Source organism: Lynx canadensis, chromosome C1 (assembly GCF_007474595.2).
Source record: "Lynx canadensis isolate LIC74 chromosome C1, mLynCan4.pri.v2, whole genome shotgun sequence".
Lineage (NCBI taxonomy): Eukaryota > Metazoa > Chordata > Mammalia > Carnivora > Felidae > Lynx > Lynx canadensis.
In genome coordinates, this window is record NC_044310.1 from 107,631,658 (window position 1) to 107,643,409 (window position 11,752).

At 48.5% G+C, this 11,752-nt stretch overlaps 1 protein-coding gene across 1 annotated transcript; it reads left to right on the forward strand.

Moving 5' to 3' along the window:
- Nucleotides 1-5,402: 5,402 nt before the first annotated feature.
- On the forward strand, nucleotides 5,403-11,459 carry AMER3 (APC membrane recruitment protein 3). Its single transcript, XM_032594384.1, has one exon. It carries the CDS (start codon nucleotides 5,407-5,409, stop codon nucleotides 7,786-7,788), a length of 2,382 nt encoding a protein of 793 aa, XP_032450275.1. The 5' UTR covers nucleotides 5,403-5,406; the 3' UTR covers nucleotides 7,789-11,459.
- Nucleotides 11,460-11,752: the final 293 nt, after the last annotated feature.

Genomic DNA, 11,752 nt, shown 5'->3' on the forward strand with positions numbered 1-11,752 from the left:
GGGCCCTTTGTCTCCCTGACGTGGGGGTTGGGTGAATTGGTGATGTTTTCACTGCGGATTCTATTTCTGCTTCATTCCCCAACCCACACCCACCCCATAACACGAGGCTTTCTCTCCCCACAATAGCCTTCACTCCATCCATCCTGAAGGTTTTGGCTTAGACAGGTACCTTCTACAGAGATAAACTATGGCCCCATTTATAGCCTCTCACCCTGGCCCCAATGTCCTGGATGTCCCTGGGCAAGGCTCCCCTCTGAGGCTTTTGCTTTCTAATCACTATTCACCTCTTTGTATGTCTAGGCTTCTGGTTTTACTGGATGTTGGGGGCGGGGCCGGAGAAGGCATGGCAATGCCAAAACTATTAGTCAAAATGTTTGTATCTCCAACCACTTCTGTTACATATGTGTACCTGAGCGATTTTTATTTTCATCCATGAAACACTCAGTCACTTTCATGTTAAAAAAAAAGAAAGAAGAGCACAGAATTACCTTCCCAAAGGAAAAAAAAAATTGTAGGCAGTTGAGCTAAAATTATTTATCATGTAGAAAAGCAGCCATTAGAATTACTTCATTTGCTCAGTTTGTAATAAATCCATATGCAAGTGCATACTTTGTGTAAGGTGCTGAGAGGAAAGGTTTACATACATGAGCAGTCTCTGTCACTACTTTCAGCTAGACCCTGCTCTGGCTCCTAATCTGTCTTTTTTTAATTTTTATTTTTTTAATGTTTATTTATTACTGAGAGACAGAAAGAGACAGAGCATGAGCATGGGAGGGGCAGAGAGAGGAGACACAGAATCTGAAGCAGGCTCTAGGCTCTGAGCTGTCAGCACAGGGCCCAAAACGGGGCTCAGGCCCACAAACTGAGAGATCATGACCTGAGCCAAAGTTGGATGCCTAACCAACTGAGCCACCCAGGCAGCCCTAAAAACTGAATATTAGCCATGTTACTCACCCTTGATGGCTGGATCTCATGGTGCATAGGATAAAAGCATGGTGCATATGCTCTCCATGGTGCATAGGATAAAAGCTAAGACCCTCCCTGTGACCTCAGGCAGAGTACAGTCTGCCCTGCCCATTTCCCAGCTTCATCCGGCTGCTCTGGCCACCTGGGCCTGCTTTCAGAGTTTTAAACATTCTTCCTCCTTTGCTCCTCAAGGCCTTTCTGCAGGATGTTCCCTCTGCCTGGAATATGCTTCCCACGTCTTTTGCCTGGTTGTCTTCAGCTGTCTTTTAGATCTTGGTTAAAATAGCACATCCGTGAATCAGAGTTGATTAAATAAAGTACATGGTATGGTTCTTGTTCTCGTGGAATTTGCAAGTTCATTTTAGAGATGAAGAACTCGGTCCAGGGTCTTGTTGTCACTGAGAACTGTCTTAAAGAATGATGTACATAAATTATGGAATTAAAAACTAGACTCAGTGTTCCATTTAGGAAACTTAGATATAAATATATAGCTAAGATGTCTCAAAAACATAAATACTTCATTTAAATAAGTAGTAGCTCACAGTTGACCACCATTGGAGTCCTGAATCTTAAAGAAGTTTTCAACCTCACTGGGGAGTTGCAAGACCAAGCAAGCACCAGAATGAGCAGCCAGTGATCCCTGAGTGTTATATACAAGAAGGCACCAAACCAGGAAAGGGACAGGCCTACTTTGTCCTTTGGGGAGGGATGTGGCATGTGGTAGAGGATTCTTTCTCAGGTTTCATGCTGGGATCCACTTAGGGGGTCTTCAGCCAGAGAGTTACAGAGCAGAGTGTACATTTTTGCAGCTGGGAACCTGGACATATTTGGCCTCTGCCCTTAGGCAATGACAGTGCCAGCATCTGGCTTTCCAGATAAATTCCATTCTGTCCCTGAGAACTGTCATGGAAGGAGACTGCTCAGCTTGTCTCCAGTTGGACAGTGAGGCCTCTGACTCCTCAGGGTGTTCCCACCCATGTCACATATGGGCCTCACATTTCCAGAGAGTCAGGCTCTGATAAAATATTTTAATGTGGAATGTGACCAGATTGAACATACACTGGATTTCACATGATTGCTCCAGTGTTTTGCAAGTCTCTCATTCATTATTCTGGACATTACCGCTTATTGTCCCATCAATGTGCCAAAGTATTAAATGAACTCAAGAAATAGGTTTGGCAACATCAGTGACACTGAGTGTAGCCATCTTTAGCAGTGACTGCTATTCTGAGAGGCTATTTTCCAAGTTCAGAATGTGGTGAAATTTCTGGTTCTTCATGAGTTTAAATCAGTTCACTGAACTGAGAAATAAGAAATCAGCAGTTTTATTGATAGAGATCGATATCAAATGAACCACCTTAGTTCTTGTAGTTGCAAATTCTGCACACAGTGAAGTAATCTTTGTCATGCTTACTTGAAATTATTTCCAAAAGTGTGTTAATAAAAATATTTTTCTAACATAGAATAGAGATCTCATAATAAAATATCTCCAAGATTTCTTGTCATAGAAAGTATATGACCTTCAATTATAATTTTTCTGAATTTGTGTAAGCTGCACTTTGGTTTTTAATCTCCATTTTCATTGTGCTTTCAAAATTCTTCATAAGAGCACGTTTAGTATTTGATTTTTAAGTTTCCCATGAAGAAGAGTTTGGGTATTGGTTCACAGAATGTCTGTTGTGGTTAAGAGCACATGACCAGAATCAGACAGGCTTGGTTTCAAATCTTAGTTCTGTCACTTACCACATGTGTGACCTGGGCCAATTGACTGACTTTTTTCGACCTTATTCTCTCTCCTTTGTAAAATGGAAGTTATGTCTCTTATATGGTTATAGGTGAAGAACTCACCTGGTTAGGTAGATGCAACCACGACTCAAATCTGGGTTCTCCAACTCCAGAGTCCAAATATTAACCACTATGCAGTGTAAAGAAAATTCATCAGAGCTAAGGAAGGACTTGTCTCAGCCACAGAGGACTGTGGTGAGTGAAAATGGGATTTGCAGGTATAGGGTAGGAAAGGCTTGGGCGCATGACACCTCATAGGAGACAGAAAGGTAACTTGAAGCACTGTCCCACTGTCCAGGATGCTGTCACCAAGAGCTGAGCTGCTGCCAGAGCCAAGTCCAGGTTCTGTGGTTTTCCCCGGCATAGCACTTTCTCCTATCTTCCAGCCAAAAGTCCCAAGTGTCCCCCTGTAGGGGAGGAAGTGCTGCCCATGAGTGGGAGTAGGGTTGAGGCCAGTCAGCTTGTCCCTGTGAGCCCCTGCAGTGGCAGCTTTGTCACCACTTCTCATCTTCAGCTTTAGTGTTGTCACCTGGGCTGTGAGGCAGCCCCTCTCTTCACCTCCAGGTCTTCATGTCTAAGCATTTGAGAGACTCCGAAGCTGACCCTGGTCAGCTCATAACTGTCAAGCAGCTTTCTGAAGGTAGCTGCAAAGCTTCCTGGGAAGTGGGTCTGAAAGGCAAGCAGGCTGACAGAGCCACTTGCCTTCACACCTGTGGTGTACGTCCCTCACAGGCTGTGCACCAGGGGCGGGGGTGGGGAGTGAATTCAGATGCTCCCTATGGAGAAGTCCTTATGAAAAGCCAAAGAAGGACACCTGGGGGGCTCAGTTGGTTAAGCTGCTGACTTTGGCTCAGGTCATGATCTCACAGTTTGTGGGTTCAACACCCATGTCACATGCCATGTGATGACAACTCAGAGTCTGGAGTCTGCTCAGATTCTGTGTCTCCCTCTCTCTCTGCCCCTCTCCTGCTCTCTCTTTCTCTCTCTGTCTCAAAAATAAACATTTAACAAAGTTTTTTTAAGAAGAAAAAAAAAAAGAAAGTCAAAGAAACCATCCCCAAACTCTCTCTTCTAGTCTTTCCTTCACCAGACTGATAGGATTGACCCACAGGTCACTCACCACTCCCAGCTGCTGGCACAGACTGAGCTGTGAGCTGGGTACCTGTGAAGACACAGCAAGGGAGAGTCTGGGGAAGTTTGCAGGTGCTCTTGGACATCACCTTCTTTTGGTCTGGTCTTGGGGGTCTCCAAGCTCACCCCAAAGGCCACATGTTTAAAACTAGAGCCTTACTTCCCTTTTTCAAACCAGCTCTTAGTATAAGCCCCTTCCTCACCTTCACTCCACTCCCACTTCCTTACCATTTCCCACTTTTCTTTGTCTGGATCAGTATTTACTGTTTCCTCATTGTTGATGACTTTTCTCTCTTTATTCAGTTGCCAAATCCTAGCATTTCTGCCTTTGAAAGGTCCTTATAACTTTACCTCTCTTTTTCATGACTTTGACTGCAGTTTCCATCTGGATCTTATCTCCACATACTCAGACCACTTTAGTTGCCCTTTGTGAATCTTCTCTGCTCAAAGCTTCTCTCCTAATTTATTCTGTCCTCCACTTAGATATCAGATATTAGATATCTTAGACCATCAAATAGCTCTTCGTTGATCTCAGAGTAAGGCCATACTCCCTAGCAATGCAAAAATGGTCAAGTTAACACTCCTATGTGGCTTCCCCCTCCCATACCAGGACAGACATCAATAGTCAACCACAACACCCTTTCCCATTGAACTCAGACTGGGCATTCATCTGGATGGAACTCTGGATGGCATTCCAGGCATCAATGCCTCTCAGTTAAGATGTGCATAGAAGGTGATACCTGGCTGCTCTCCAGCCCATCATGTGTTGTGTCTATCTAATCTGTCTGATCCTGGCCTCATGCCTGCCTCCTCTCTTTTGCCTTCTACCATGATGCCGTCTCTCTTCTCAGTGCTCAAGCTCAACATGCACCATTAGATACTCAGCTGTGCCTTGCTGATGGTCTCTGTGTAGACCAACTCTTACTTCCTCAGACAGATGCAATAGCCATGAAGGATAGTGTATGTGTCTCCCCTTCCAACTGATGAGCTACTCCATCCAGCCCAGGATACAGGCTTGGGTTTCCCTTTGAGTTTTGTCTCTTAGATGAAGGCAGGAACTTATTTGTTGAATCCTTTCCTCCACCACTTGAAAGAGCGATGATACTTCCCCCGTGAGGATGGGTGCTATTTGTAGAGTGCCTGGGCATAGAAATGGGAATCTGACTTGGCCAGGTAAACTCTGAGATGATGCTTGGTTGAGTTGAGAGATCACAGACACAATAGAATCAGACCCCAGTCTGTCCTCATTTAGGCTCCTACTATGTGACTTTAGGCATGTGACTTAACTTCTCTGGGATCAGTTGTCTATGGAGCAATGAGCAGCCCTGGGGCAGTGAGTCTGGGTGGGGCCATCCCATCTCCCTCTCTCTTACCTCTGAAAGGATCCAAGTTTAGATGTCAGAGTTCAGCTCCAAAGCAACTATGTAAGCAGGGATAGGAAGAGGTCTTCTAGAACCATAGGCCTCCATCTTGGATACTAAGTGCCTCCTGTTTTCCTTCACAGCAGCCTGGGGCACTGGCAGCATGGAGCTGAAGAGAGGAAAGACCTTCATCAAATCCAGCCTGCAGATTTCCCATGAGAAACCCCCAGACCCAGCAGCCACTGCTCCAGTCAGGGAGGATGCAGGTCCCTGGTCAGTCTCACCAGGAGGGCAACAGCGGCCCTACAGTGAGAGAGCCCCACAGGTTAGTCCCAACGCCCAAGGCTATGACAGATGCCCCAACAAGGGAGCGAAACCAGAACCCGAGGTGGGGGCTACAGCCTTCTGTGGGACCACCTTCAAACTGGTACGAAAGAGCAAGACTCATGACAGTGTGCCTGGGGCTGGCAGGGTGAGTGCCACCACAGGGCACCTGGTGGGCAGCGCGAGTTTCCCAGGACCCTCTAGCAGCCAGCGCATGATTGACTACCGCCACTTTGTACCCCAGATGCCCTTCGTGCCAGCTGTGGCCAAGAGCATACCAAGGAAGAGGATCTCCCTGAAACGACCTAAGAAGTGCTTTCGGAACCTATTCCACATTCGCAGAAACAAGACTGAGAACTTGGCCTCACTCGTAACCAAGAGGGAGAGCCTGTCCTCGCCTGGAGGCCCATCAGAGTCTGGAGGGCAGACAGACACAGGCTTCTTTCCCTTTGGTGAAGGACTGGGGCCAGATGGCCTATGTCAAGACCTATCTGACAGCGAGCTCCTGCCCGACTCTTCCTTTGACCTCTGTAGGGCCCTGTGTGAGGATGTGGCCTCACTCAAGAGCTTTGACTCTCTCACAGGCTGTGGGGAGATCTTTGCAGATGAAAGTTCCGTGCCATCCCTGGAACTGAACGAGAGCCTGGAGAGCCCAACTCAGGTATCACAGGCCCTTGAAAACAAAGTTCTTAGGGGCCCCTTCCAGGGCAGCATGGAACAGCTGGCATCACCTGCCCAAAATGAGATGTCTGACTTTGCCAAGTTCTGGGACAGTGTGAATCGCTCTGTGAGACAGCAGCATAGCACCCTACTGGGCCCATGGCTGGGGAGTCCCCAGGGGACAGATACAGACCGACCCAGGCTGGATACAGCTGGGCTTGCTGAGCTCCCCCTGTGTCCTTGCAGGGACCCCCACAGTGGCTCCAAAGCCAGCTCCATAGACACAGGTACCCCCAAGAGTGAACAGCCAGAATCTGTGTCCACAAGTGATGAAGGCTACTATGACTCCTTCTCACCTGGCCTCGAGGAGGATAAGAAGGAGGCTTCGAGCCCAGGCACACCTGCAGCTGCCTTCCCCCGGGATAGCTACAGTGGAGATGCCCTCTATGAGCTCTTCTATGACCCCAGCGAGGGCCCTGTTGGCCCAAGCCTGGATGATGACCTGTGTGTGTCTGAGAGTCTGTCAGGGCCAGCACTAGGAGCACCACTGTCCATGTGCAGCTTCCATGTGGGGGCAGAGGAGAACTTGGCCCCAACACCAGGTCCAGACCTGCTCAGCCAGAGCTTTTTGCAAAGCTCCTGGAAGGGCAAAGAGTGTCTGCTAAAGCTCTGTGACACTGAGCTTGCCATCACCATGGGCATTATCAATTGGCTTCGCCGTAGCCCTGAGCTCCGCACCCCACCTGCCTCAGCCCCTGGGGATACTGCAACCTCACCCAGGGGACAGACAGAGAAACTGGAAGCTGGCTCTGAGCAAAAGAGCCCAGGTCCAGTGAAGCTGGAGGTCAGGGGGCCTGGGGCTTCAGATGCAGGTAGGACCATTGTGGGCTCAGTACCCAGCAGGCGGGAGCTGTGGGCACATTCGCTTACCAAGGGCCTACTTGCTGGAGACAGCAAGGTCCTAGCAGGGCCTGAGCAGGTAACTAGCTCTCTGTCCAGGGACCCATCTCTGGAGTGTGTGCAGGTCTCTGGGGAAGGAGGGACACAAGGCTGCTATGAAGGCTTGTTCTCCCCTGTGGGGTCTGCAACCTCTGCAACAACAGACACTTGCAGCAAAAACAAAGTCTCAAACCTTTGGCCTAGCTCCCAGGAGCCCAGACCACCTGGGAATCTGGAGTATTTCCGAGGTTCTTGGAGGCCTGGTCCTGGGGAAAGCACCCTCGATGTAGAGCCCACCCTGACAGGCTGTGCGGCCCAGGTTGCAGCCCTGCAGATCCAACCAGACTGCCAACCCCCTACTAAACAGCCCCCAAGGCAGGACGTGAGCAGTGGGCTCTGCAGGAAACCTCAAACCAGGGGCCCTGAAATTCTGCAGCAGAAACAGCCTAACAGCTTCCCTAGCGTGGCAGTTTCATGTGGCCTGCCCTCCCTGGGTAGTCCACTACACAGCTCACAGGACCAGAGGTGCCCAGGCCATGTTCTTGACCTCAGCCAGCTCAGGGTGGAGCACACCAGGATGGATGCCCAGTCTCGTGCCTCTGTGGAGAACCAGCCCCTGTAGCTCAACTCAAGGGCTGTGGAGCAGGGGCACACAGGGGCCAGCTGGGCTTATAACCCCTCTTGGCCCTGCTACCCAGCTGAGACCCTGGGGCAAATTGCCAGGAATCCTGGACTTCACTTCCAAAAACCAGCACGAGTGAACCCCTTCTGCAAGTGTCCCAGAAAACTTCCTGGACCATAAGGGCCTCCCCTGAAACCAGCTGGAAGTAGGGGCCCTAAGCCATCCATGTTTGAGCCTCACGTGTAGCATGGACCCCCAGTCACCAGGAACTGCATCTTTGTGGCCACATTCAAGAGAACTTAAGACCCAACTTTCCATCTTTGTCCCTGATGTAAGGACTATTGGGGGGTAGGAGGTGGCAGGACACAAGCAAGTGGAGCAGAGCATTTTAATATGGAGGCATCTATGCCTGAACCCACCAGTTCAGCCAGGCCAGATACTGGGTAACCTAAGGCCAAGGACAGCTGAAAAGCTGCCATTGCTCTCAAAGTGTGCCTCACTGATTTCCCTACAGAGAAATGAAGACTCAAAACCCAGTTGGCTGTGAAGTGGCCACACCTGGCTTCTCCTTATACAGCATGTCATAGAGAGGAACTCAGGCTTGAAACTGATGGGGAGATAACAGAACATCCTATAAATCGGAGGTAGAGGGAGCCATGAAGTCTGCATAGGTGGTTGAGAATAATAATGTGTGATCCAAGGCTTACGGGTGGGATGCAGAGAATGGGATACAGGCAGGATAGGGGGCCACGGATGAGCTCAGGAATGCCCACTGGCCCCACACAAGCCTGATCTCTACCTCCAGGACAAGCAGCCACAATGTGCTGGGGCCCTGAAGGACTTCTCATGGGAGTAAGAAGCAGGACAGGTCTCATCTCAGTAAGAGCCTTGAATCAGCAGACACCATGTGTTACTGTGCAACCTTGCCAGGGCTAGCCAAGCCCTGAAGATCCTGTGGGTGTTGGTGAGTTCTCAATTACAAATCAGCCCGATAATTTCCCCAAACTTTCACTCTCTAAATGAAGCCAAGGATGGCAAAATATTCTTAGGGAAGAAGTTGATTGATTCTTCGCAACTCTGCCATTGTCATCCCTCCACACTGTCAGCATCCTTGCCTCCCCCTTCAGGAAAACTTACCTTGGAATGAAGCTGCAACTCTCTCATCTTCCCAAAACCCACAACAACATGCACAATACCAACTGTCCAGAATCTTGGAGTGAAAGGTGGCCCACATCTTCAGGAAGGGCAGGTGTCAGGATATTGGGTACAGCAACAGACCACACATCAAGGTTCTCTGTGATAAGATCCTACCTCACCTGACATGCTGCAGTGAGATGTAAAGGATGGCCACCACAGATACGAACCTGTTTCTAGAGGAAAGGTCATCAGAAAGGGATAGGTTAAGTGGGGATAGGGGAGAAATGCCAACCATAGGGATGCAGTCTGATAGCTGATCACCGGCTGGGGCCTCTCCTGATTGTCTGAGGCTTCATTTCAGGATAGAAAATGCTCTGCCCTCATTAACAACTGCTTACTGGAGCCTACTGTGTGCTCCTATAGGCTGCTGACCAGGCCTATCCAGACCTTGGACACTGAGGAAAGACAGGGCCAGTCTTCCTGGGAAATCACACATGATGCTTCCTCTCAGGACCTCCACAAATGATTAGTGTTATTGAACTGTGCTGGGAACAGGTTACATGTGGAATAGTTTATCTCATCCCTGCATCAACCTGGATATAATTGTTGTCATCATTTTTCAGATATGGAGACCAAGGCACAGAGTGCTGATGTGACTTGCCCATGGATGCACACAGCTAGTGTGTGGGGTTGATGGGGTTTGAATCCCACACTTTGACTCCTAAGGCCCAGCTCTTCACGAGGTTCTAGAACTTCTCTTGCTGAGCTCCTGCAGCAAACACCTCTTTCAAAGCCTCCACTCCTCCCTTCTTTCAGGGCACAGATGTCTGAGCACCGTCTGGGTGCCAGCCACATGTCCCCCTGTAAGCAGGCTGAGTATCTCATTCAGTCATGGCCCTTATCACTTTGTACTGCACCTGAGCAGAGCAAGTGCTCAGTGCATATTTACTTGTTCAAATAATGAAATATCAAAAGGTTGCTTGTGGCTTTCTGATTTTTTAATTAAATGTGAGTCTTGTGTCTGGAGAGTAGCAGAGTTAAGGTTTTACCTTGGCAGAAGCTCTGATGGAACATTTCCTTGATGTGATGTGGTGACTGGTGGTGATGGAGGCAAATCCAGCCAGCTCCAAGAGCGCTGGGAGAGGCAGGAACTGAGGAGGTTCAGGCACAGTCAGGAGGGGCCTAGGGTCAGGATGACAGGACAAAAGTAGACCCAGGACCCAGAGGTTATGGTGAGGGTAGTCTACAGTGACACACAGCAGGGCAGGACAGACAAGGAACAGGTCCTGCCTCCTGAGAGAAACCCCCAACCCAGTGGCTCTCACTCTGGGAAGCATCTTAAGCAATCCTGACACCCTAGAAATTCTCATTCTCAGCAATGTTGGGGAAAGTCCCAGCAGTGGCCTGTTAGGCACCTTGCTGGGAGAATGGATGAGGCACTTCCCTTTCTCTTGTGTCCAGAGGGTCTGAGGAAGCCAAAGACCATCTCTCTCCACATCCCACCCCTTAGGCTGCCCTCCCTTGCAAGAGGGGTCCAGGCAGTGCCCGTCTGTCAGGGTTCTGCAGGCCTCAAGGATGTTCTCCAGGTGATCCATGGAGAGCATAGGATCGAACTGCAGGGCCAGCTCCTGGGTTGAGTGCCTAGCCCAGTGTTGGGAGTAGCAGAGGCCTATGAGGCATTTTCAGAATTCCGGTCATTTTTTACTCTCTCATTCACATGGCTATAGAGGTTATAGGAGCTTGTTTCTCCCATATAAAGTAAAATCCTGAGAAGTACATCTAGTTGTTGCAGCCCATAAATATTCCACAGAGTCTGACTCACCTAGGGTCATACAGTGGCAAGTAGAGAGCTGGGGTTCACCCTGGGGCCTGTGAACTATGCCTTTCAAACATCCAGTCTTCCAGGGTTGCATGGGGAAATGGGAGGTGCTGGGAGGAGGCCAGGCAGCCTCCAAGCCTGCCCTAAATGTGGTGGTGGCCTGGACCTACAGCAGAGTAACCTGGAGTACACCAGGGGGCAAGAAAGAGAACAGGGGGGAGGTGATGAAAACAGGTAAAGACCAGCACATGCTAAGGAAGAGCCTGTGAACTACATCAGGGGATACTTCTTACCTTTCCTGGTTTCTTATTTTATTTTACTTTTTATGGAATGGGGATAAATAAGCAGGATACAGAACTCAAAAGACACAGAAGAGAAGACAATAAAAAGTAAGTCTCTTTCCTTCTTTTATCCTTCTGTTGTTTTGATTACAAAATTTATTCCCATTTACTACAAACAATCCAAACAAAGCAAAGTGCTGAGCCTCCACTTCCTGGAGCTTCTTGAACACTGGGTATGTCCTCAGACCCTTTTTATGCCCATGAAATAAACACACATGAATGTTAATCTTTTTTACTGCACAGTGCATCACAGACATCTTCTTAGCAGGTGCCAGCAGCAGGCAGTTTCTCCATTCTCTTGAACAATTCCACAGCAATCTCCTATAGGTAACAATTAATTTAGATATTCTCCTGTTGATGGCTATTAAAGTTATTTTGATTTTTGCTGTTAAAAAACAATGCATTGGTCACTTCTTTATTCTCCTAAGTCTTCTTTATTAAAGTCCTCTTAAAAACTATAAAAATGAAACTTAACAATGAAAAGATACATTTAAAAAGTGAACAATACATCCTGTTTCCTGTACTCACCCCCTGCCCAGCTGTCCTGAAGCCTTGATGTTAATGCTCTGGGCTCCATGGTGATACACACATATCACACACACCCATATTTAGGAAGGGAAAGGTGGTTTTTTGTTATTACATGTAAGACGTTGAAAACTGCCATCCC